The sequence below is a fragment of the Xiphophorus hellerii genome, chromosome 21 (assembly GCF_003331165.1).
Source record: "Xiphophorus hellerii strain 12219 chromosome 21, Xiphophorus_hellerii-4.1, whole genome shotgun sequence".
Taxonomy (NCBI): Eukaryota; Metazoa; Chordata; class Actinopteri; order Cyprinodontiformes; family Poeciliidae; genus Xiphophorus; species Xiphophorus hellerii.
The window spans coordinates 25,808,712-25,835,971 of record NC_045692.1 but is presented as its reverse complement, the minus strand read 5'-3'; the positions used below and the strand labels follow the sequence as shown (position 1 = coordinate 25,835,971).

At 43.3% G+C, this 27,260-nt stretch overlaps 1 protein-coding gene and 1 long non-coding RNA gene across 18 annotated transcripts in view; one reads left to right on the top strand and one right to left on the bottom strand.

Moving 5' to 3' along the window:
• The window catches only part of LOC116712074 (NACHT, LRR and PYD domains-containing protein 3-like), a 1,065,068-nt gene that overhangs the window by 13,652 nt on the left and 1,024,156 nt on the right, over positions 1-27,260 (top strand). For 5 of the 17 annotated variants that reach the window (XM_032551823.1, XM_032551826.1, XM_032551825.1 and 2 more), the window contains exons 5-12: positions 1,909-3,694; positions 4,969-5,136; positions 6,548-6,730; positions 7,985-8,158; positions 12,954-13,124; positions 15,114-15,287; positions 17,028-17,201; positions 18,941-19,117. In XM_032551823.1, coding sequence (XP_032407714.1) covers positions 1,909-3,694; positions 4,969-5,136; positions 6,548-6,730; positions 7,985-8,158; positions 12,954-13,124; positions 15,114-15,287; positions 17,028-17,201; positions 18,941-19,117 — 3,007 coding nt within the window. Of the gene's footprint in view, positions 1-1,908; positions 3,695-4,968; positions 5,137-6,547; positions 6,731-7,984; positions 8,159-12,953; positions 13,125-15,113; positions 15,288-17,027; positions 17,202-18,940; positions 19,118-19,225; positions 19,379-19,591; positions 19,750-27,260 lie in introns of those variants that run through there. The other 12 variants (XM_032551827.1, XM_032551829.1, XM_032551852.1 and 9 more) reach the window with 12 other exon arrangements.
• On the bottom strand, positions 18,650-19,325 carry LOC116712187 (uncharacterized). The gene is made up of 2 exons (XR_004337455.1): positions 19,181-19,325; positions 18,650-18,895 (listed from the first exon to the last, which is right to left on the bottom strand). It is a non-coding gene; the product is annotated as an uncharacterized LOC116712187 (long non-coding RNA).

Genomic DNA, 27,260 nt, shown 5'->3' with positions numbered 1-27,260 from the left:
TGTGTGATGAGTCCCTTCCTCTACTCCCTCTTCACCTACGACTGCAGACCTGTCCATGGCTCTAACGCCATCATCAAGTTCGCAGACGACACCACGGTGATTGGCCTCATCAGAGATAATGACGAGGCCGCTTACAGGGAGGAGGTAGACCGTCTGGCTGAGTGGTGCGACAAAAACAACCTGCAGCTGAACACCGAGAAGACCAAGGAGCTTATCGTGGACTTCAGGAGGAACGCTGACCCACATCCACCCATCCACATTAAGGGGACAGTGGTGGAGCGTGTGGACACCTTTAAGTTCCTGGGAGTCCACATCTCCGAGGACCTGACTTGGACGACCAGCTGCTCCAAACTCATTAAGAAGGCGCATCAGCGCCTCTTCTTCATGAGGACCCTGAGGAAGAACCACCTGTCCTCAGAGATCCTCACGAACTTCTACCGCTGCACCATTGAGAGCATCCTCACCAACTGTATTACAGCTTGGTACGGGAACTGCTCTGTCTCCGACCGGCAGGCGCTGCAGAGGGTGGTGAAAACTGCCCAGTATATCGCCGGGGCACCGCTCCCTGCCATCAAGGACATCTACAGGAAGCGGTGTTTGGAAAGGGCCGGGAAAATCACAAAGGACTCCACTCACCCAGCATACACACTCTTTTCCCTCCTGCCCTCTGGGAGGCGCTACAGAAGCCTACGGACCAGAACCACCAGGCACCGGAACAGCTTCTTCCCCACAGCTGTCACGCTTTTGAACGCCTCCTGACATAAAACATAAACTATAAGGACTGTACTCCCCTATCCTCTCATACAACAATAACACATGGACTATCCTCACACACACACACACACATCACCGACTGTTTTCTCACACACACATACAACCTGTACATTTTATCTGCCATTATTTATCTATAATCCATTCCCTAACATTCTTGTGTATTCTGTATAATCTGTGCATATAGCTCCCATATTTATATTTATACACAATATCTATATCTCTTGCTATAACCCCTTATAGTCCATACATACATAGTCTTGTACATCTGTAAATAAATATTTATATCTCGTAGAGCACTTCTGGATAGATGCAAACTACATCTTGTTGCTTGTACTTGTGACAGTGCAATGACAATAAAGTTGAATTCTATTCTATTCTATTCTATAAGTACCTTCTGAAAATACTACTGATAGCAGGAAAGAAATCAATAACAAGAAAGTGGCTTAGTGGAAGCCCACCGACAGTGTGTGACTGGTCAGCCACTGTAGAAGAAATACGTGAAATGGAAATGCTTACCTTCTCCATAAGACTCCAGGAAAACAAAATTCAAAAATATTGGTTGAAATGGTTAATTTATAGGAAATCTAAAGCAAGTTGAGTATCATTAATTAATTATTCGGGGTGGTAATTGAGGTTTGGCGCTGTACAGTTTTGCAGGACTTGGTAACAATGCAAAGAAACTCTCACCTGTTGGACTCTTCATGGATCTCTACATACATTGTAACCTGTTCACCTGAAATCTGTCCGTAATTTAATTTTATTTTGTGTGTGTTGTATTGCTGTCCCCCTCCCTTGATGACCTTTCAGTTCTGTATGCTGTTCATTGTACTTGTGATTTTTTTAAATTTTATTTTAGTATTACTATTATTTCCTCTCCTTTTTTGTATTGTGGTTGTATTTTGCCATGTATAAAAATCTGATCAAAAATAAAGTATAAAAAAAAAAAAAAGAAATCTGCTACCTGACAATAGAACAAGGTTCTGGTTCTGTGGATGGATCCGATTGTTTAGCATCACATCCTGTGAAGTCAGAGACCTTATAATGATAACACCTCCTAATGTTCCACATGGTTTGGTTCCAACTTAATCACAATAAATCATGTTTTTTACTTTAGTTGTCTTTTCTGTGTTTCAGCAGATGATCATCTGCAGGAGATTCTACAGGAACATAAGATCAGTCTGAGGAGGAGATGTGAATGTGTTACTGAAGGAAGTGATGAAACAGGAAGTAGAACCCTCCTCAACAGGATCTACACTGATCTCTATATCACAGAGGGACAAAGTGAAGAGGTTAATACCCAACATGAGGTGAAGCAGCTGGAGAGAGCTTCCAAGATCCAGAACCTCCATGACTCTCCAATCAGGTGCCATGACATCTTTAAATCCTTCCCTGATCATCATGGAGCCATCAGAGTGGTTCTGACTAACGGCGTCGCTGGTGTTGGAAAAACCTTCTCAGTTCAGAAGTTCACTCTGGACTGGGCAGAGGGCTTGGAGAACCAAGATGTCAGTGTGTTGGTTCTGCTTTCGTTCAGGGAGCTGAACTTGGTCAGAGATGAGCAGCACAGTCTTCTCACGCTGCTCCATGTTTTCCATCCAACCCTCCAGAAGCTCCCAGCAGAGCAACTGGCTGTCTGCAAACTTCTCTTCATCTTTGATGGCCTGGATGAAAGCAGACTTTCACTGGACTTCAACAACAGTCAGCTGGTTTCTGACGTCACACAGAAGTCATCAGTCAACGTTCTGCTGACAAACCTCATCAAGGGGAACCTGCTTCCCTCGGCTCTCATCTGGATAACTACCAGACCTGCAGCAGCCAATCAGATCCCTCCTTCATGTGTTTCCAGGGTAACAGAAGTACGAGGCTTCACTGACACCCAGAAGGAGGAGTACTTCAGGAAGAGGTTCAGTGATGAAGAGCTGTCCAGCAGAATCATCTCCCACATCAAGACCTCCAGGAGCCTCCACACCATGTGTGGAATCCCAGTGTTCTGCTGGATCACTGCTACAGTTCTGGAGAACAGGTTGACCTCAGAGCAGAGAGGAGAGCTACCCAAGACCATGACTGACATGTACTCCCACTTCCTGCTGGTCCAGACAAAGAGGAAGAAGAACAAGTACCATGGAGGACATGAGACAAGTCCACAGGAGCTGATGGAGGCTGACAAGGAAGTTCTTCTGAAGCTGGGGAGGCTGGCGTTTGAACATCTGGAGAAAGGAAACATCATGTTCTACCAAGAAGACCTGGAGCAGTGTGGTCTGGATGTCACAGAGGCCTCAGTGTACTCAGGAGTTTGTACAGAGATCTTCAAAAGAGAGAATCTGATCTTCCAGAAACCAGTCTACTGCTTTGTTCATCTGACCATCCAGGAGTTTCTGGCTGCAGTCTACATGTTCCACTGTTTCACCAATACGAACTCAGAGGTGGTGAAGAAGTTCCTGGAAAAAAAATACAATGAAACATCTCTGGAGGACTTTATGAAAAAAGCCATGGAGAAATCTCTGAGAAGTAAAAATGGCCACCTGGATCTGTTTGTTCGTTTCCTTCATGGCCTCACTGTGGAGTCCAACCAGAGACTTTTAGGAGACCTGCTGGGTCAGACAGAAAACAGTCCAGGAACCATCAAGAAAATCATCAATAATCTGAAGATGGGAAGAATAAAGGCGTCCCCTGATAGAAACATCAACATCTTCCACTGTCTATTGGAGATGAAAGATCTCTCAGTTGATCAGGAGATTCAGCAGTTCCTGAAATCTCCAAACAGATCAAAGAAGAATCTATCTATGATCCAGTGCTCAGCTCTGGGCTTCATGCTGCAGATGTCAGAGGTTCTGGATGAGTTGGACCTGGAAAAGTACAATACATCAGAATCGGGGCGACTGAGACTGATTCCAGCTGTGAGGAACTGCAGAAAGGCTCGGTGAGTCCAGATGTTTTCATGGTGCGAATGCTGATTCAGCACTATTGTCCTCCTGTTTATCATTCATTCTTCAAGTTTCTTGATGATTTTTGGCCTTTGACTTTTTCCTTCATCCTTTAGACAATTTCAACCATTCAAACATCTAAATGTTCAGCTCATTCAGGACAGCTCTGCTGCAGCTTTTGGTTTTTAGATTTTGGTCTTTTAAAAATACTCACTTTATCAGTTTTCATGCTCCACTAAAATTAATAGAAAACTTTGAACTGTAGAAAATCTGTTTTGTATGAAAAATCCAATCAAAAAGTTACACATTTGAGACTTTAAACACCTCTTCAGTGGAGTTTAGTGGGTTTCCAGTTGGACACTTGACGGGATGTGTTATGGCTGATTAGTTCTTGGTATTGGGGTGAAGGAAGGAGGAATTCTGTCGGTTCCAGCAGCTTGATGTCTTTTCTTCTGTTCAGCAGGTGTTGATGAGGGAACGTCTCGGCTCAGAGCTGGCCATGCTGTATTGTCCAGGTGTTTAGACTTTTAGTCAGATTTATTTTTCGGTTTTGCTCCAAGGCAGTTCCTTCACTGACTCCAACTATCAATATTGAAAAATAATTTCTAAACTAAAATAATATGCATGTCCTGTGAAAATGCAGTGTGAATGCTGTCTGCTGAATGTTTTTGGTGATGATTGCAGAAGCATTTGAAATCAACTGCAGAAGAATTTCAGAAATGTAAGAAAAGGGCAGAAACTGCAGAGGAAAGCAAAAACCTGTAAAACTAATTGAAACTGTTGAAGAAAAGAGAAACCTTTCAGTTAAAGATCCCACCATGATGGAATGCTGAGGAATTAGATCTGATCAGTTCCTGAGTAAAAATTATTCCAATGAGTTTCTGATCCAGATTGTTGCTGTAGCAGTCAGAGTTCAACATGAAGAAACAGGAAGGTTTGCTAACAGGAAGGTTTGCTAACAGGAAGCCAAGATGGCCGTCGCTAAAACCTTCAGTGTTGTTCTGTGAACATGAAGTCTGAACAAATTGAACCTGTTGCTCAGCTTCTGTCTTCATCATTGTGGTTAAATGGAGCTTTGAACAGAACCAGAGACACAGCAGGTCTGCAGCCGGACCAGAACCAGAACCACCAGTTTAATCATGAACCACAGAGAATCTCAATCCGGTCAAACTGAAGATCAGATGATGACATCACTGTTATTATATTTTAATTGTGTTTATTTGAATAATATAAATTTAAGTAGAACTGACTTTATTTCTTCTCTAATCAGACTTGGTGGCATTAAACTCTCTGATGCTGAAGGTGAAGTTGTGGCTTCAGCTCTGAAGTCCAATCCTCATCTGACTGAACTGGAAATAAGAGACGAACTGGGAAACTCTGTACTGGAGCGTCTGTGTGAAGGCCTGAAGAGTTCAGTCTGTAATCTGGAGATCCTGAGGTTTGTTTTCTCTGTTTATCCAATAAAACCATTCAATACTTTAATACTTGGTTTAATTAATAATTTTGTTCTAATATAGTTTCTGTGACAGTTAAACAGGCTGCTTTTAGAGTATAATTTCTAAAATATTTTAGCATGTAAATGAATTATTTTCTTGTTTCAGACTTTCAGAATATTGAATATTGAATCACCAGTCCACAATGTTTTGAACTGATGAACAAAAACAAGGAAAATAAGTCAAGTAATGTAAATTAATGAGTTTGGTTTGGAGCAGATTCAGATGTCAGACTGTTTTATTTCTCATTTCTGACTCGCATCTTTACATCCAGAGTGAAATGTTCCTCAGCTAGCAGCCTGGATGATCTGTGGTATTTTATAGAAACACCAACAAGACAAAATTATTATAACAGCATCATCTAAACCAAATAATGATGAGGAAAGATGACCGTCTGGAACAATAGACGATGCTGGCATCACATGTGTGACCATTGTTACTGTTTGGTTGTACAAACGGGATTTTTTTGTCTCCAGTGGTTTTTATTTCACAGTAGGTTGACAGGAAGGTGGTAATGAAACAGCAACAGGGTGCAAAGGTCGACCCAGTGACACCAAGGACTGAAGCCTCTGAGCCTCGGCCCACTTTTAGTGTCTCTGTTCTGGAAATGAAATATAATTACTCCATGAAAAATGAAAAATAGCTTGTAGTGGAAATTCTTGATGGAAAAATGAGAGAAAACTGTTTCAATAAGTTGGAGAAAAGTCAGTCTTTGTCCAAAATGTCTTTATTTGAAGGCAAACAGCATTAAAGTCTCAGTTCCTGAGAGTCAGAGAAGCAGAGCCTCAATATGAGTTCAGGAAAAACTCAGCAGCCGTCAGTAAAAGAAAAACTGTTTTTCTTCTTGGTGGTTTCACCTTGTTCTGACCTTTGGCTGCATCTGGTTATCCCACTTTGTGCCAGAAACCTGCATGAGCTGATTAAGGGAAATTAACCAGACGTGTCTACCGGAATAACAATTCAGACATCGGTATCGGTTTTTCTACTACAAGCTCTAACCTGCTTTTATATTATATATATTTACACCCATTTTTAAACTACAGTTTAATATTTCTAGTCAGTTTTTAGAGTCTTTGTAGAAGGTCCAAAGAACCAGACTGAAATATTATAACACATTTTAATAACATGTTCTGCTGGTTTTATCTCTTTAAACCAAATTATTAATATTAAATATTATTGATATATACTGTATTATTTAAATATTAAATATTAATATTAAACATCAGTTCATCATGTTTCTGGGACTTTTACATTCAGTGAAATTAATTTTCTACATTTTTATTATTAATTTGTTCATATTTCAGTTTTAACCTGCATCCTGTTGGCTTCAGCTCACATCTTTTATTCTTTATCCAGATTGGAGAAATGCAGTTTGTCAGAGATCAGCTGTTCTTCTCTGGCCTCAGCTCTGAAGTCCAACCAACATCTGACAGAACTGGAAATAAATGAGATCAACATACTGGGAACCATTACAGACTCTGGACTGAATCCTCTGTGTGAGATCCTGCAGAGTTCAGTCACTAAAGTCAAGACTTTAAGGTTTGTTTTCTCTGTCAAAATGATTCACTGATACATTAATAATTATTTTAATTCATAATTTAGTTGCCTTAACACATCCTGTTGTCAAAAAGGCAGAATATTTTTCTCAAACATTTTTCCATTTAAATGAATTATTTTCATATTTCAGACTTTCAGAATATTGAACTTTCTTTTTTCTTTTTTCTGAGTTTAAAATGTTTTGCCTGCTGAACCAAATGGAGGTAAATAAATGAAATGATGTGAATGAATGGTGGAGATGTTCCAGTCTGTTTTGGGACAGATCCAGATGAAGCAGTTTAATGTTTCCTGTGGAGAACTGGCTCCGTTCTTACTATCAGCTCTCAGCTTTACACTCTGAGCTCCAGTTTCTGCCTCCTGGCCTCCGGCTCAGATTTGTCTTTATGAAAAGCAACAAGCAGCTTTTTGTCCCTGCAGACATTTCTCTGTTAATGCAGGACAAGAAGAGGATTCTCCTCTGACTGTTGGGGTTGATCGGCTGGTTTCTGTTTCTGTTGGTTCCATATAAGTTACTGATGTTAGTAGGACCTGCTGGCTGATGTCCTTTTGATTTCAAGGTTTTAGGACCAGACCTAAACACTCGCTGTCCTTCCTTCACCTTTGGTCCCAGTTGAATCCCAGTTGCTCCCATTACAACCACATTTAACATGAAATTAAACTTTTTGTGCACAAACAGTTTTGTGCAGACAAATCTGCATATTTGCCTTTTCAGGAAGAAACTTTCCAGACTGAAAGTCTCCAGCTGTGGAAAACAGACTTTATATTATATACTGAGTAATGTACAGCCAGTTAGTCCAGAGTCCTGCTAACATCAATCAATACCAATATTGATCGATTCATTGAAGTGATTCAGGTCAAACTTTCTGTTTCTGTAAATCAAAATCTGACCTCTGACCTCCTGCCTCCAGCTGCACATTGAAGGGATTCCCATCTAACTTTCCTCAGGCTCTGATGTCACTTTGGTTCTTAAAGTCCATTTTAATTCCCGACCAGAACCACTGAAAGCCCGACTGAAAAATTCTAACAACACGTCATAATAACATGTTCTGGTTCTGCTGGTTTGGACCCTAGAAACCAGTTTTACTGGATCAAATATTAAACATCAGTTCATCATGTTTCTGGGACTTTTACATTCAGTGAAATTAATTTTCTACATTTTTATTATGAATTTGTTCATATTTCAGTTTTAACCTGCATCCTGTTGGCTTCAGCTCACATCTTTTATTCTTTATTCAGATTGGAGAAATGCAGTTTGTCAGAGATCAGCTGTTCTTCTCTGGCCTCAGCTCTGAACTTTAACCCCTCACATCTGACTGAACTGGAGCTGAGAGGAAACAACCTGAAAGATTCTGGAGTGAAGGAGCTCTGTGGTTTCCTACAGAATCCAGAATGTAAACTACAACGATTACAGTAAGTCACCATCCATCCATCCATCCATCCATCCATCCATCTTCTTCCGCTTATCCGAGGTCGGGTCGCGGGGGTAGCAGCTTCAGAAGGGAGGCACAGACTTCCCTCTCCCCGGCCACTTCTTCCAGCTCTTCCGGGGGAATCCCGAGGCGTTCCCAGGCCAGCCGAGAGACATAGTCCCTCCAGCGTGTCCTGGGTCTTCCCCGGGGCCTCCTCCCGGTGGGACGTGCCCGGAACACCTCACCAGGGAGGCGTCCAGGAGGCATCCTGACCAGATGCCCGAGCCACCTCAACTGGCTCCTCTCGATGTGAAGGAGCAGCGGCTCTACTCTGAGTCCCTCCCGGATGACTGAGCTTCTCACCCTATCTCTAAGGGAGAGCCCAGCCACCCTACGGAGAAAACCCATTTCGGCCGCTTGTATCCGCGATCTCGTTCTTTCGGTCATGACCCAAAGCTCATGACCATAGATGAGGGTGGGAACGTAGATCGACCGGTAAATCGAGAGCTTCGCTTTTTGGCTCAGCTCTCTCTTCACCACGACGGACCGGTACAGCGCCCGCTTGACAGCAGACGCTGCGCCAATCCGCCTGTCGATCTCCCATTCCCTTCTTCCCCCATTCGTGAACAAGATCCCGAGATACTTGAACTCCTCCACTTGGGGCAGGACACCCCCCCTGACCCGGAGAAGGCACTCTACCCTTTTCCGGCTCAAGACCATGGCCTCGGATTTGGAGGCACTGATCCCCATCCCGGCCGCTTCACACTCGGCTGCGAACCGCTCCAGCAAGAGCTGCAGATCATGATCTGATGAAGCCAAAAGGACCACATCGTCTGCAAAAAGCAGAGATGAGATCCCAAGGCCACCAAATCGGATCCCCTCAACACCTTGGCTGCGCCTAGAAATTCTGTCCATGAAAGTGATGAACAGAATCGGTGACAAAGGGCAGCCCTGGCGGAGTCCAACTCTCACCGGAAACGAGCCCGACTTACTGCCGGCAATGCGGACCAGACTCTGACACCGGTCATACAGGGACCTGACAGCCCGTATCAAAGGGCCCGGTACCCCATACTCCCGGAGAACCCCCCACAGGGCTCCCCGAGGGACACGGTCGAACGCCTTCTCCAAGTCCACAAAACACATGTAGACTGGTTGGGCGAACTCCCATGCACCCTCCAGGACCCTGCCGAGGGTGTAGAGCTGGTCCAGTGTTCCACGACCAGGACGAAAACCACACTGCTCTTCCTGAATCCGAGGTTCGACTATCCGACGGACCCTCCTCTCCAGGACCCCCGAATAGACCTTGCCAGGGAGGCTTAAGAGTGTGACCCCTCTGTAATTGGAGCACACCCTCCGGTCCCCCTTTTTGAACAGGGGGACCACCACCCCAGTCTGCCAATCCAGGGGAACTGTGATATTGCAGAGTCGCGTCAACCAATACAACCCTACAACATCCAGAGCCTTAAGGAACTCCGGGCGGATCTCATCCACCCCCGGGGCCTTGCCACCGAGGAGCTTTTTAACCACCTCGGCGACATCGTCCCCAGAGATTGGAGAGCCCAACCCAGAGTCCCCAGGCTCCGCTTCCTCAATGGAAGGCATGTTGGTGGGATTGAGGAGGTCTTCGAAGTACTCTGCCCACCGGCCCACAACGTCCCGAGTAGAGGTCAGCAGCACACCATCCCCACTATAAACAGTGTTGGTGCTGCACCGCTTCCCCCCCCTGAGACGCCGGATGGTGGACCAGAATCGCCTCGAAGCCGTACGGAAGTCTTTCTCCATGGTCTCTCCAAACTCCTCCCACGCCCGAGTTTTTGCCTCAGCAACCACCCGAGCCGCATGCCGCTTCGCCCGCCGGTACCCATCAGCTGCTTCCGGAGTCCCACAGGCCAAAAAGGCCCAATAGGACTCCTTCTTCAGCCTGACGGCATCCCTCACCGAAGGTGTCCACCAACGGGTTCGAGGGTTGCCGCCGCGACAGGCACCGACAACCTTGCGGCCACAGCTCCGACCAGCCGCCTCGACAATGGAGGCACGGAACACGGTCCACTCAGACTCCATGTCCCCCACCTCCCCCGGGACGTGTTCGAAGTTTTGCCGGAGATGGGAGTTAAAGCTCCGTCTCACAGGGGATTCCGCCAGACGTTCCCAGCAGACCCTCACAACACGTTTGGGCCTGCCAGGTCTGACCGGCTTCCTCCCCCACCACCGGAGCCAACTCACCACCAGGTAGTGGTCAGTGGACAGCTCCGCACCTCTCTTCACCCGAGTGTCCAAGACATACGGCCGCAGATCCGATGAAACGATGACAAAGTCGATCATCAAACTGCGGCCTAGGGTGTCCTGGTGCCAAGTGCACATATGGACAACCTTATGCTTGAACATGGTGTTCGTTATGGACAATCCATGGCGAGCACAGAAGTCCAGCAACAGAACACCGCTCGAGTTCAGATCAGGGGGGCCGTTCCTCCCAACCACGCCCCTCCAGGTCTCACTGTCGTTGCCCATGTGAACGTTGAAGTCCCCCAGCAGAACAAGGGAGTCCCCAGGAGGAGCACCCTCCAGTACCCCCTCTAAGGACTCCAAAAAGGGTGGGTAATCTGAACTGTCGTTCGGCCCGTAAGCACAAACAACAGTCAGGACCCGTCCCCCCACCCGTAGGCGGAGGGATGCTACCCTCTTGTTCACCGGGGTAAACCCCAACGTACAGGCGCCGAGATGGGGAGCAACAAGTATGCCCACTCCTGCCCGACGTCTCTCACCCTGGGCAACTCCAGAGTGGAAGTATGTCCAGCCCCTCTCAAGGAGACTGGTTCCAGAACCAGAGCCATGCGTCGAGGTGAGACCGACTATTTCTAGCCGGAACCTCTCGACCTCACGCACTAGCTCCTGCTCCTTCCCCACCAGAGAGGTGACATTCCACGTCCCAAGAGCCAGTTTCTGCAACCGAGGATCAGACCGCCAGGGTCCCCTCCCTTGGCCGCCACCCATCACACAGTGCACCCGACCCCTTTGGCCCCTCCCACGGGTGGTGGGCCCATGGGAGGGGGGGCCCATGTTTCCTCTTCGGGCTGAGCCCGGCCGGGCTCCATGGGTAAAAGCCCGGCCACCAGACGCTCGCCATCGTGCCCCCCCTCCAGGCCTGGCTCCAGAGTGGGGCCCCGGTGACCCGCGTCCGGGCGAGGGAACACCAAGTCCAAAGTTTTCCTTCGTCATTGGGGTCTTCGGGCTGCGCTTTGTCTGGTCCCTCACCTAGGAACCTGTCTGCCTTGGGTGACCCTTGCCTTGGGTGATCATTGGGACACTCAAACCCCTCCACCACGATAAGGTGGCAGCCCAAGGAGGCTGCTAAACTAAAACATGGTGTTTTAGTTTAGCAATAAACTAAAACACCATGTTTTAGTTTATTGCTGATGTTTGTGATGTGAAAGTTCTGACCAGAGATCAATACTGATGTTTAAGAGCTGCTCTCATGTTAAAGTGGCTGCAGGGTGGAAACAGGAAACAGAAAAACAAAGAGCAAAGAGATGAAGCTGCATCTGCAGCCTCATCCTGAAATTCCCTGATTCGTTTTCTTCAGACATCAGAGAAACTATTTCTAAATCAGGGTTTCCTCCAGTGTATTATAAGCCTGGCAGCCCACCAGGCTTTACTTATAGTGAAATTATTAGGTCTGCATTGATTGCCATTTTCTATCCAATTACCAAATTATTATTTTTTGACTGACCTTCCATTTGTGGTCGATTCATATGTTTTGTCTGAAATGTCCCCAAGTGTCTGAAGAAAGATGCTAAGTTGCTAACAGTGGGACTATTGTTAGCTGCAGATGTTCAGACATGGAGCTGGAAGACGTTTTTACTTTTGAAACTCATAAATTTACATATTTTTCCAGAAGATTTCTGAGATTAATTTCAGATTTCTTTCAGTAAAGTTTTTCACTTAAAGTTTCTTCATTTCGTTGTTTGTTCTAGAAAACTTCTGAGGTTTTTGGCAGAAGTTTTCTCCTTTTTTATTTCTACAATGGCTCAAGATTCAAAATCCTGGAGAAAATGTGGAAATTAATTAAATTAGATGCTCAAAAATAAATCCATTAAAATAAATAATTTTGAAATCAAACATATTTTATAAAAATAATATAAAGTGCAAATAAAAAGGTAAAGCCTCATAATGTGCAGATGAATTTTAACCTGCAGCAGCCAGAGCCAGCAGCTCTCCTCCAGACCTGTGACAAATAAAGTCCCAACAGTTTATCTTCTGACAAACTACTGTTGTCCATGTGATTCTCCTCCTAGTGAGACCCTCAGGCCTCTGGGACTGATGGGGTCCAGTCTGGGTGTGATGGGTTCACGGCTCTCAGAGCCTCCAGCAGCTCTCAGTGTTTCAGGTTTGATCTTTGTTGAAGCCAGAATGTGAATCCTGATTCCCAGGTTGTGATCAGGAAGAGGAGTTTCTCAGCCCTCAGCACTAGAGATGGAAAGATTCTGCATTGAATATTTATCCAGTACCGAACGTTACTGGCTTATTGTTGCTAAACAAGCTTATTAGAGCGTGTTTAACAACTGACTGGCACACTACTGCCACCTAGTGGTGGAAACTAAGAGCCTGGATTCTGACGGCAACATCTATGATTTCTGTAAACTTTATTCCACCACTGCCCACAGGTAAAAACCTGGGGTTTCTTGCAGCCCTCTAGGTGGCGCTGGTGGCCCAACTGTGGCCCTGAGGTGAAGAATGGCTGCTTTAACTGGTTCTGTTGGACTGTTGGCTTCAGCTCACATCTTTTATTCTTTATTCAGATTGGAGAAATGCAGGTTGTCAGAGATCAGCTGTTCTTCTCTGGTCTCAGCTCTGAAGTCCAACCAACATCTGACTGAAGTGGAGCTGAACTGGAACGACCTGAAAGGTTCTGCAGTGAAGGAGCTCTGTGGTTTCCTACAGAGTCCAGAATGTAAACTACAACGATTACAGTAAGTCACCATGTTTTAGTTTATTGCTGATGTTTGTGATGTGAAAGTTCTGACCAGAGATCAATACTGATGTTTAAGAGCTGCTCTCATGTTAAAGTGGCTGCAGGGTGGAAACAGGAAACAGAAAAACAAAGAGCAAAGAGATGAAGCTGCATCTGCAGCCTCATCCTGAAATTCCCTGATTCATTTTCTTCAGACATCAGAGAAACTATTTCTAAATCAGGGTTTCCTCCAGTGTATTATAAGCCTGGCAGCCCACCAGGCTTTACTTATAGTGAAATTATTAGGTCTGCATTGATTGCCATTTTCTATCCAATTACCAAATTATTATTTTTTGACTGACCTTCCATTTGTGGTCGATTCATATGTTTTGTCTGAAATGTCCCCAAGTGTCTGAAGAAAGATGCTAAGTTGCTAACAGTGGGACTATTGTTAGCTGCAGATGTTCAGACATGGAGCTGGAAGACGTTGCCTTCCTTCGGTCTCTGCAGATGTCACGGCCGAACATCAGTCGGTTTCAGGGAAGCAAAACCACACAGAAAAATCCTTGTAAAATCCCGAACCCTGACCCGGACCGCACTCAGGGTTCAAAGCTTCCTGAGTTCAGTTGATCCCTCAAGACTGGGGAGGATGAACAAAAGGCAAAACAGGGGAAGTTTTCCTGCTGACTCAAATGGTGGACTAAAGCAGAAAAATCATCATTAAAATATGTTGGATTTAATTCAGTCTTGGATAATTAAAGTTAATCGGTTGGATCAGACGGATCCGACTAGCGTAGATTTCTCCTCTAGATGCCACCAGGAGGAAGTTGTGAGCCGCAGGTGAAGCGTCATCATTTAAGTGAAGTCGTTTAATTTCAGAAGTTATTCGGTCCACAGTCACTGATTTTTTATTTAGTTTTTTGTCACTGTGAGATAAAGTTAGATACGTTCATCTTTATGTATGTTGGGATCTGGATTTGCAGTTCAACTAGTTGATTATTAACTAAACCACATAAACATTGCAGCTGAATATCAATCAAAATTTGATATTGAAAATTTTGAACATTTTTACTTTTGAAACTCATAAATTTACATATTTTTCCAGAAAATTTCTGAGATTAATTTCAGATTTCTTTCAGTAAAGTTTTTCACTTAAAGTTCATTAATTTCGTTGTTTGTTCTAGAAAACTTCTGAGGTTTTTGGCAGAAATTTTCTCCTTTTTTATTTCTACAATGGCTCAAGATTCAAAAACCTGGAGAAAATGTGGGAATTAATTAAATTATATGCTCAAAAATAAATCCATTAAAATAAATAATTTTGAAATCAAACATATTTTATAAAATAATGTAAAGTGCCAATAAAAAGGTAAAGCCTCATAATGTGCAGATGAATTTTAACCTGCAGCAGCCAGAGCCAGCAGCTCTCCTCCAGACCTGTGACAAATAAAGTCCCAACAGTTTATCTTCTGACAAACTACTGTTGTCCATGTGATTCTCCTCCTAGTGAGACCCTCAGGCCTCTGGGACTGATGGGGTCCAGTCTGGGTGTGATGGGTTCACGGCTCTCAGAGCCTCCAGCAGCTCTCAGTGTTTCAGGTTTGATCTTTGTTGAAGCCAGAATGTGAATCCTGATTCCCAGGTTGTGATCAGGAAGAGGAGTTTCTCAGCCCTCAGCACTAGAGATGGAAAGATTCTGCATTAAATATTTATCCAGTACCGAACGTTACTGGCTTATTGTTGCTAAACAAGCTTATTAGAGCGTGTTTAACAACTGACTGGCACACTACTGCCACCTAGTGGTGGAAACTAAGAGCCTGGATTCTGACGGCAACATCTATGATTTCTGTAAACTTTATTCCACCACTGCCCACAGGTAAAAACCTGGGGTTTCTTGCAGCCCTCTAGGTGGCGCTGGTGGCCCAACTGTGGCCCTGTGGTTAAAAATGGCTGCTTTAACTGGTTCTGTTGGACTGTTGGCTTCAGCTCACATCTTTTATTCTTTATTCAGATTTAGCCACTGCTGGTTGTCAAAGATCAGCTGTGATGATCCGGCCTCAGCTCTGAACTCCGACCCCTCACCTCTGACTGGACTGAAGCTGAGAGGCAACTACAACCTGGGAGATGCTGGAGTGAAGGAGATCTGTGATATTCTACAGACTGGATGCAGAATACAACGATTAGAGTAAGAAACAGAGTCTTAATTTATTGCTGATATTTCTGATGTGAAGTCGTGACCAGAGATCAGTCCAGATGGTTAAGAGCTGCTCTCATGTAAAAGTGGCTGCAGGGAGGAAACAGGAAATGGAAAATCAGCAAAATCCCCAGAATAAGGGCGAGCAAAGAGCTGAGGCTGCATCTGCAGCTCCAACTTCACATTTACTGATTGATTTTCTTTCTTTAGAAATAAAAACTATTAAAGAGGAATAATAAAATGTTATGTATTCATGTCATTTATTTGAATGTTTTTAATTTTTAACATCAGATTCTGGGAGCTATGGAGGCTTAAAGGTGGCAAAATTAAAATAATAAATATGCCATGAAATAAATATTTGTAAATCTCCCTTTAATAAATTAAATGTGCCATAATGCCAATAAATGATTAGATTTTCCACTAAATAATTGAATATATTATGAAACATGCCATGAACAGCAGCTGACCCCCATCACAGGTGTTTTACCAAATTCTGTGACCCATCATATTCTGATTGCTCTTGTTTGTCTTCAAGATGTTCATGTAGATAAATGCTCGCTATCGCCCCCTGTGGTCACAGAACATGGTGCACCACCTGGTCCAGGTGTTTGACGTTGTGGTGGAAAACTTTCCAATCAGTCTGGAGTCGATGTCTTGGTTTGAGTCTATAAATAACTCCAATGACTTTGATCAACTTTCTAATTGATCTGCTACAAACTGGCTGAGCAGCTCCAGCCTCTGTGTCTCTAGCTCGCTCTAAAATGTCTCACCAGTTCAGGTCAGAGGTCATTCAGGTTCTGCATGAACAGAGCCGCCATGTTGGAACACAAACCAACAACAGAACCAATCAATGATTAGACAGGATCAATGTTAGCCCCGCCCACTGAGGGTGATGGGTTTGAAATGATTTAATGACAAGATGCTCAGACAGCAGCCATGAAATAAATCAATACAGGGAAACACTTAAAATATTTAAAATAAAACATTTCTTTAAATCAGTGGCTCCCAAAGATTTTCTGCCCCCCTATGGATCACAATAAAATCCCCCAAAATAAAAAAGAATCAACTGGACTCACATCGTTCAACCAGACATAAACCTAAACACACATTTAGTTTTCAAACTCCACTGAAGTTTATTTCTCACTTCAGGTTGAAACAAAACAAACTACAAACCATCTTTACAGTCAAACACTTTTGTGTAACTGTTTATTTTTTCATCCATAACGCTTCCTGCCCCCCTGCAATGGCACTGAGCCTCCACTAGAGGGCGCGCCCCACACTTTGGGAACCACTGCATTAAAAGGACATTTTATTATTTAAATTCATTTCTAAAGGTAGATTTCATTGGACATCTAATTATTTAACTGAATATTTCATAATTTCATTATATATTCAATTATTAATGTATGAAAAGAACTTTGTGATATTTTTAAGTGTTTTTAATAATTTTATGATGCATTTATTGAATTAATGGGAGATTTAAATGTATTTCATTTTATCTTTATTTAATTTAGTCATTTCTAACCTCCTGTCTGTCAGGAACAAATCTATAACCAATAATTGATGCTTCAGTACTTTGATCAGACCTGGAATAATTTTTCTGACTAAAATCCTGCAATTGAAGCAGCAGCATGTTGGCATTAATATTCATGAGACTCTTTAACTGGTTCTGTTGGACTGGTTAACCTGCATCCTGTTGGCTTCAGCTCACATCTTTTATTCTTTATCCAGATTGAGGAACTGCAGTTTGTCAGAGATCAGCTGTTCTTCTCTGGCCTCAGCTCTGACCTTTAACCCCTCACATCTGACTGAACTGGACCTGAGCAACAACAACCTGAAAGATTCTGGAGTGAAGGAGCTCTGTGGTTTCCTACAGAATCCAGAATGTAAACTACAACGATTACAGTAAGTCACCATGTTTTAGTTTATTGCTGATGTTTGTGATGTGAAAGTTTTCTTGCCACTAACCTGCAGACGTCTGGCTGATATTCTACTGATCCACTCTGAGGGTCTTCATGGTAAAGTCTGCTTTCTTCTTAGACTTAGACTTAGACTGACTTTATTGTCATTTTGCATGCACAGGGTGTATACAGAATGAAATTTCGTTGCATACGGCTCAGGACAATGTTTTGAGCTTCCAATGTTGTGAGGTTACTCCAGAATAAAATAAAATACAGTATAAAATATGAATATAAATATAAATATAAAATATAAAGTGCAGGACTGACAGTAAAATAGAAGTTATTTAGCTATGTACATGTGCAAGGTATAAAGTGGAGACCAGATTTTAAGTGCAGTCCAGTTAAGAGTTCAGCAGTCTGATGGCAAGTGGGAAAAAGTTGTTTCGGAACCTGGTGGACCTGCACCGGATGCTGCGGAACCTCTTTCCAGAGGGCAGCAGGGAGAACAGTCCATGGTGGGGGTGTGAGGGGTCACTGATGATGTTTCGGCCTCGGGACATGCAGCGCTGGGATGGGATTCTGTGATCTTCTATGGTTTGGTCAAATTAAAGCTTCTGTGTTTTTTAGAAATGAGGAAAACTGCTGATAGACGGGAAGATGGAATCAGTTAAAATACTGATGTCAGTTTAATGTTTGAATCTCTTTAAAGTGGAGGAGCTCAGATAAGTCGGCCAAGATTTCCTGAATTGTGGGAGATCATTTCTGGGCTGATATTTCCATGTGAAGCTGATCTTATCCACTGATCTTCTCTTCCTCAGCAAAGGTCTAAATATCAGCCACTGTCCTCTTTAGCAGTGACAGGTTTGCCTGACAGGCCGACCCTGGAGGTTGTGTCTGCATGTTTATGGTCAACAGTAGTGATCCTAGTGTTGCCAGGCAGAATCAGCAGCTCAGGATTTTTCACATGTTGGAGCAGAAAACTGCAGCCAGTTCAGCTCCACTTTCAAACCTTCATGAAATCAGTTTTTCTCCATTTTCTACAGATTGACTTTGTAACAGTTCAGTTTCTATTCTGTGAATAATTTGATAGAATTCATCTGAAAATCAAAGTTCATATCTTCTGCTGTAAGAAACATTTTCCTGAGTTTGTTCCTGGACTTGGAGCCAGAGATTCATTTATTCTCTGAGTTGGACCGGCTGATCTGAGGTCAGAACCAGACGGCATTCGGACTGGAAATCCCCCTCATGTGGAGAAGGTCAAAGGTCATTCAGCCCAGTCTAGAAAAGTGAATTTCAGCTTCTAGAATCTGACAGGAACAAATCTATAATCAATGATTGATGCTTCAACACTAAAATCCTCCAACTCATCATGACCCAGTACCAGGTTCTGGTTCTGGTTCAGCTCCTAAAGTCACTTTGACATTAAATATTCTCCATGACTTCATGTCTTTATGGCTGATGAATAATGAAATAGTTGAATTTCTCTGCATTAATCTCCATTAGTTGGTTTTTCCTCCTGATTGTTGGTTTTGTGTGAAACTTGGATGATTTGCTGCAGAAGCTGAGTTTGTATTGATGGAGCTGCTGGTGGAGCTGACAGAGTTTAAGAGCTGAAGTCAGCAGGTCTTTATTGAAGCAGCAGCATGTTGGCATTAATATTCATGAGGCTCTTTAACTGGTTCTGTTGGACTGGTTAACCTGCATCCTGTTGGCTTCAGCTCACATCTTTTATTCTTTATTCAGATTGGAGAGCTGCAGTTTGTCAAAGATCAGCTGTTCTTCTCTGGCCTCAGCTCTGACCTTTAACCCCTCACATCTGACTGATCTGAACCTGGGCTGGAACAACGACCTGAAAGATTCTGGAGTGAAGGATCTCTGTGGTTTCCTACAGAATCCAGAATGTAAACTACAACGATTACAGTAAGTCACCATGTTTTAGTTTATTGCTGATGTTTGTCATGTGACAGTTTTCTTGCCACTAACCTGCATCCTGTTGGCTTCAGCTCACATCTTTTATTCTTTATTCAGATTGTGGAAATGCAGGTTGTCAGAGATCAGCTGTTCTTCTCTGGCCTCAGCTCTGACCTTTAACCCCTCACATCTGACTGAACTGGACCTGAGCAGCAACAAACTGAAAGATTCAGATGTTCAGCAGCTGAAGCGTTTTGTAAAGAATGTATGGTAAGTAAATGTTTGCAGTGATTCCAGCTGCTGTCAGCATATTGAACTAAACCAGTTAGCATCAAGCAAATATCCAGTGTTCCCAGTAAAGCTCTCTGAACAGGACTGAAGGCCCTGCTGCTCTTTCTACTGGATGTGCTGCGTCACTGACTGCTGCTGGAGAGAGTCTGGAAACTCACTGATCTGATCTCTGCATCTTTCTTCTCTCTGCAGGATCTGATCTCTGTATTGAATCGTTTCCGTTTCCTGCTGATCCTCAGAAGCTGATGACCTTTGATCATGATGACCTTTGACCTGAATGATTTTCATCCTGTTTTTAGTGTCTGATATTGTTTGTGTCTTTGTATCAATAAAGATCAAATTCAAAATCAGATCAGTTTTGTGTCTTCATGGAGTTTTGATCAAATTTAAAGCTGATTTTTTTTCTGATTCATTTTCATCCATAAATATGAAATAAATTTCAGTTCAACAGTTTTTAAAATCATCTGAGACGTTCAGCCATTCAGTGACATCACTTCCTCTGAGAGGAAAACAGGAAGTATATTATCCAGCTGTGCTGCTCCTTCGTCCAATCAGGCGCCATTTTTTCTCAGCTCTCAGTTCCTGATTGGTGCAGCAGAGCCAGAACCAGAACCAGGTCCAGAGGGATCTGAGCCCTCTAACCATCAGATTATTATCAACAGAGTTTAACTCATAATACTTGTTTGTGAATAAAAACGTAGATCTGATGTTGGAGTTAGAAAAACTTTCTATTTATTTTTCATAATCGTCCTGAAATATCAGGAAAGACCTCCTGGACTAACTGCCCCAGCGCTGGACTAACTGCCCCAGAGCTGGACTAACTGCCCCATAGCTGGACTAAATGCCCCAGCGCTGATGTTTCATAAAGTCTGTAGATCAAAGTTTTGACACTTTAATTCAAATGATTCAGAAAATAAATGTTTTCTTTCCACTTCATAATTCTGACCAACTTCCTGTTGGTTTGTCTCTAAAAGTCAGTAAAACTCATGAAAGTTTGTGGTTGAAAACAGGATCAGTCGCTGTTATTAAGATCACGTTCAGACTTTAGCTGCTCAGTTTCCCTGATTGCATTTTGACCTGATTCTCCTTTAATGGTGGTGAGGGGGGGTCAGGGCGGACATGCGCAGCTTGGACCGGATCTGCGGTTCCGACCAGCTGTTTGGGTTGAAAGTTTCTATCAGAACTCTGGAGGAACCAAACAGAAACTTGGACTCTGGTTGGGTTGGTCTGAAGAACCGAGTTGGTCCCTTTAAATCTGCTGGGGTGTGAATACTTTACAGCACTTAGAAAAACAGTCAGGAAGGCAAGAATGGGGCAATAATTAGAAATATTCCTAAAGTGTTTTTATTAAAATATGTTTAATGAAGCAGATCAGCTTTGAAGCTTCTTCCTGTCAAACGTCTCAGATAGAAAAACTAGATTCTGATGGAGGTTCAGACTTTAACCTGCTTTTGTTCTGGAAGCTGCAGGACTTCTTGACCTTTGACCTTTGGCTCATTTCAGTCTTTTATTCCGTCCAATCATTCAGGACTGTTACATTTAGCTGTTTGTAGCTCAGGAAACGCTGAACAAAGAGACTTTAGAGGAAATAATCCCTTCATCACATCCTGTCTAATCTCAGCTTTAATCTGCTCTCAGTTTGCTGCTTCATCAACGTCCTGAAGAGAAAAGTTGGCTTCTGTTCTGGTTTCAGTCTGTAGGACTTCCTGTGGTCTGGATGATGTTTGTTGTTTCTGCTGACCTCCTCCCCATCAGGTCCGTGTCCACCGTCCACGCCGCCGTGTCCCGCCCGTCCTGCCGTCCTCTGGGCCTCGCCGCCATCAGGTCTGCACCGTCGGCCGGCGGCGGCGCCGCGGTCTGCTGGCGGCTCCGCTTCCCCAGCTGCTGGAGCAGGTGACGGTCGGCGGCGTGTCCAGGCGGCCGCGGTCTTCACGCTGTCCTGCTGCAGCGTCCTGACTCTGGTTCTGGAGGAGGACGGGACCGTGGTGGACTCGGAGGAGTTCTTCCAGGCGCTGCCCAGTGGCGCCCCGCTGATGGTGCTGGATGAGGGCCAGACGTGGCTCCAGAGCAAAGTGAGACCCAGAAAGGGTCGGGGTCCGCCGCCTCCAGCTGATGGAGGGGAACCTCCAGGACAGAGTGGACTGAAGGTTCTGGTTCTGCCGGGTCGGATCGCTGGAACATGGAGGGAAAAGATCCACAGAGAGGCGACCAGCAGCCAGCTGGAGCAGGGCTACACAGACTGTAACACTGAAGGCAGCGGGGACCTGGCGCCCTCTGGTGGCTCCTTAAGGAACTGCAGGCCTCACTGTGAACAACACTGATCTACAACAGAATCACTGCAGACATGCTTCAGTCGCTTTGACCTCTGACCTGTAGGCAGCGCTCCATCCTTCTCCAGCTGACAGCCATGACCCCTGACCTTTGACCCCTACCTGAGAATCCCAGTTTGAGTCTCAGCAGCTGCATTCTTCAGTTCCTCCAGCAGGGGGCAGCAGCAGGTTTTGATTTGATTGATTTCTTTATTGAACAGACTCCAGATAGACAGAAAAAAGAACCAACATAAATAATTTTCTACAGATTTGCATATCAATGTTTCCACTGACAGAACGATGTGAAAACATGAATAAATCTGTTCATTTAGCTGCACAAACGACACAGAAACGTATTGATCCGGTTTCTCCTGAGTGTCTGCTCCGTCCTGACATGTTGAACCGTCTCACTGCACAGCTGAACCTGTTTCTGCAGCAGATTTCTCAGGGAGTCGTTAGAATCGGCCTGAAGCTTCTGCAGGATTTTAAATTTCCACCATAAAGGATCTGAATACCAGGAAGTTCAATAAGCTTTGAACACATTGATTTTGGCCTCATCCATACACAAATGAAATGTCTTTGATCTTCTGTCTGTTTCAGATTCTGCCGGGGAAGAGGGGCGTCTTCAGGCTGACCTTTGACCTCTATAAAGTGCAGCCCACTGACCTGCAGTGCAGCCTGGCTGTCAGAGCCACGCTGCTGGAGACGTCATCGCTGTCCTACGACTTCAGGTTCTCCAGAGTCCAACACGTCCTCAGGTGAGGCCGGCCGATGGTTCCGTCTGGTTCTGGACTCCGATCGGATCCGGCCGACGGTCCGTCTCCGTGTCTCCAGGTCCGTCCTGCGTTCTGACCAGAACCGCAGGGCAGCTGCTGCTCTGCATGTCGTCCTGGCTGTTGAAGGTCACCGCAGACGACCCCACCGCCTCATAGGGGCCGCGGCTCCGCCCCCGATGTCTTGGCTCCGCCCCATATGTCTTGGCTCCGCCCCCAGGCCCAGTTCGTTCCTCAGGCTGCTTCAGTTCTGGTTCTGCTCAGCCGGCCCGGTTCCCTGCTGCCTTCAGGTTCTGCCAGCTGTTTTAATGTTTTTAGATTTTGATTTGTATCAAATGAACAGAAATGAATCATCTGCATTTTGTTTAATATTCTGTGAATCAAATGAATCAAAATAGATTTTTAAAATCTTTTTGTCAGTTTTATGACAAACTAACAGAATTTCTCTGAACTTCATGAACAAATGGAGCCTGAAAGCAGGAATGTGATTGGTCGATCAGAACTGCTGCCTTAAAGCCCTGACCTCTGACCCCATCAGAGGAACACCAGCTGATCCTCAGTCAGGTTCAGCCTCAGAGCGTTTAACCGACACCAAGCAGAGGAAAAGTGAGTGGAAGGACGACCTGGTGGTCCAAACTGATCTTCACTGATGGAAATCTGTTCATGTTTCAGTCGTCTGGGTCAGAACTCTGCAGAACCTCTAATGGTTCTGATGGAGCTGAGGCGCGGCCTCATGAACGCGCATGGCGGCGCGAGGAGGAGATCAAAGGGGCGCGCGCCCGGAGCTCCAAGACATTTCCGGAGAAACGGCAGAAGAAGAATGAGGGAGATGGTTCCGATCGGAACCAAGGTTTGGACCCGATTTAACATTCTGAGGTTTTATTTGAATTAATGACATAGTTTTATGATTCCACGTTATTATTCTGTTAATGGAATCAATAATTAATATCGTAGCTCTGATTGAGTCCACCTGGTTCGGATGGGTCCAGCTGGTTCGGATGGGTCCAGCTGTTCTCTGCTGAAACCCGGAACATTTGAAACTTTACCAACTCAAATTAACGTCAGACTAAAAAGACTTAAAATAAATAAAATAAAAATCTAAATGACTAAAATATATTTTCTGTCTTCAGTGCAAGAAGAAATTATAATATTATATAAATTGTTTATTAAAACTAACAGGATTTAAATGATGCAGCTGAAAATGTAAAGTTTTAAACATTAAGATCCAGATAAACATTATAAAGAGGATTTTATTAAATTACAATAAAATATTTAATCTTTCTAAGATAAAAGTGAAAATGAACTCAGTTTATTTTATTAAAGTTCATCTGTGGAGAGTTTAGACCTAAAACAACAATTTATTTATCTGTTAAACTAATGAAACATGAGAGACATGGAGGGAAAGAAAATGATTTATTGCAGTTATTAGAGGAAATAAAACTTTATTCTGGCGGCCATCTTGGATTCTGACCTTGTTTGTTTGATCCAAAGTCCAGATTCTGGTTCTGAATTTATAAATCAGTTTCATCAGTGAGGATAATAATCAGCCTCGGCTGTGACAGAAATCAAGTTTAATCTCAGCTAATTCATGATTTAATGAATATTTAATATTATATAATATTTAATATAAATAATATTTATGGAACAAAAGGATAAAAAATGAATCATTTTTCTGTAATAAATGATTTAATAATAGGATTCTGTCCATGAACAAAAACTGAAACTATCAAACCAAAACCTGATTTAAATCTAAATCTCATGATGATTTATGTTCAACCACTTTTCCTTTAGTTCAGGTTCTGGTCCCGGTTCGGTCCAGGACTCATTAAACGTGGTGAACTTTGACCCCCATTTAAAGCAAAGCTCCTCTGATGCTTCGTGTTCAGATATTATATTTAATATAACAGTTAAACTATCAGGTTGTAGAAAACGACTGTAAACCTGATGAACTTCAGCTCCGGTACCGGTTTAAATCTTGGTACCGGTTTAAATCTCGGTACCGGTTTAAATCCTGGTACCGGTTTAAATCTCGGTACCGGTTCTGTCCAGCATGATGGAGCAGCTGGTTCCAGTTCTGGGAGGAGGTCAGTGATCAACACGCCGTCGCTGCAGCAGGAAGCTGCGACTCAGTGCTGCAGCTGGACAGGATCACCGTTTACTACAACCAGGCGTCCTGGAAGTTCTGCAGAACCGGGCCGGTTCTGTAGAATAAATGACATTTATTACTGGAAATGTCAAAAAACAAAAACCAAACTGTACATGTTGTAAAATATATCATCACTAACAATAAACACCAAAAAACTGAAAACATTTTTAAAATATCTAAACGTTACAAACTTCATACTTTTATAAATTTACCAAAGATTAAATTGTTTAGATTCAAATTTAAAAGATTTGAAATATTAAACAAAAACTATTAAATATTTTCTTCCATCCTTGGATCAGTTTAAAGAACCAGATTATAAATCAAACAGGATTTTAATCTGATATTTGATAATATTCTCCTCCAGCAGGAATCAGATTTAAACCTGTTGGACCGGATCAACCGGATCAACTGGATCAACCGGATCAACTGGATCAATCAGATCAACCGGATCCTGGAGATAAATCATCTCTAGTTCATCACTGATCACCTCTAAAGGAAAAACTGACTTTATTTTATTATATTAATTTTTATCTCAGGTTTTGTTAAAACTGGAGGTTAAATAAAGTTTTTTGCTCTGAGAGAAACTTTGGAAAAGAAACTGATGTGATATTAAAGTTTAATCTGCTCCAGTTATTCAGGAAAATCAATTTAAATAAAACAGTTTTTGTTTTAATCTCTGCTGTGATTCAACAACCAGCCACCAGGTGGCGCTGCAACACAAGTTTCTCCTCTCAGGCTGGAAAAAGTTTCAAATCAGGTCCAGATGCAATAAGTTATAAAATCAGCAGGAATTTTATTTATTAGAGTTTTATAACCGTCACACAGTGTTTACATTTAAAGAGTTTAATTTCTGCTGATTCTGGTTAAAACTGTAAAAAATACCAAATTAGATCTGAATTAAAAAGTGATTTTAAAGATGTTTAAATGTTTGTGATGTGAATAAAATACGTCTGAAGAAGAAGAAGAGACACCAGAACAGAACCAGCTGGAGGTTTTATTAAATCCACCGGGCTTCACTAGAACCTCATCAGAACCTCAGATTCATGCAGGAGGAACCCGGACTCGGTTCTGAACCTGGACCCGGTTCTGAACCTGGACCCGGTTCTGAGAACAGACCCGGTTCTGAGCCCAGATCCTGAACAGAACATGGAGATCATGTTCTATATGATACATTTCTGGACTAAAATCCTTTGTATTCAAAAGGATTTTAATCTTTTTGTTTTATTATTTTTCTGTTATTTTCTATTTTTTGGTTCCATATTAACATAAATAAACATAAAGTCAATAAATCTGTTTAATGTTTGAGCTGAAATCCTGAAGCAGCTGAAGTCAGGAGGTTCTGGTCCAGTCGGTTCCTCTGCAGCTTAACGAGCTCAGATAATTGGCTGCAGTGAGGAAGAGGAAGTTTCTCCTTCATCTCTCCGTCCTCCTCTTCCTCTGGAGACGAGAAACGATTCAAAGCTTCTGGTTGAAACTCAGACAGAGAAGCTTAAAGGAAAAACTGAAGGGTTTCCTGGATTCCCTCTGACCTTTAAATGATCTTTAAAATTATTAAAATGATCATTAAAATGATCTTTTAGATGATTTTCTCTGAGCTCTTCTGGATCCTAAAAGTCGTTTTGTTCCTGTTTCCTGATTCAAACCCATAAAAACCCAAAGATCAGTTTGACAACAGATTTTATTGAATCCAGAAATAAAAACTGAGACTTTGATTCCAGCAGAAGTTTCTGGTTTCCCGTCCAGAACCAGAACTGGAGTAAATGTTTGCTGAGGAACTGAACTGATCCGGTTTCCTTCAGACTGGAGGATCGGCTCCATCATGAGCTGCTGGGGGGATCCATTCTGCTCTGGACTGATCCGGTTCTGGTCCGGTTCAGACACCGGGACCGGGTCAGGACCAGATCAGGACCGGTTCCTGACACCGGGACCAGTTCCTGACACCAGGACCGGATCAGAACCGGATCAGGACCGGATCCTGACACCGGGACCAGATCAGGACCGGATCCTGACACCCGGACCGGGTCCGACTGTAACTGAGCTGCAGCCAGAAAGTCTCTGAATAAACTCAGATTTAGTTTAAAGTGAGCAGGAAGTGCAGCGGCGCCACCTACAGTTTCCCATCCTGTCCTGATCTGCAGAGAAAACCTGAAACGATTCATTTTGTTGAAATAATCATCAACTAATTCAGTAATCGATTAATCACTAATTGGATTATTGGGACTAATAAACAACATTTACTAAAATAACATCAGAGCTTGAAGCCAAAACTGCAAAATAAATATTTAAGATAAAAGAAACTTTTTCTTCACCTGGTTCACATTTTGTGAAGAAAATTTGTTCATTTTCATGAAATGATGAATTAAATGATAACAGATCAGCTTCGCTCCAACACAAACGTTTCACATGGAAACTTTTTAGCTGATTCATGTTTTGCTGTTAAAGATCAAATGTTCAGTAAACTGAAGCTGTTATTAATGTTTGGTAATGAAATGTTTCCTGTTTAAAAATGAACTGAATTATTGTTTCTATGTCCAGAGTCTCTGGTGTTCCTCCAGGTTCTGTTCTGGTTCCTCTGCTGTTTTAATCTGCAGCATCAGAACAGAAACAACCAAATATTTAGATTATTAGTTCAG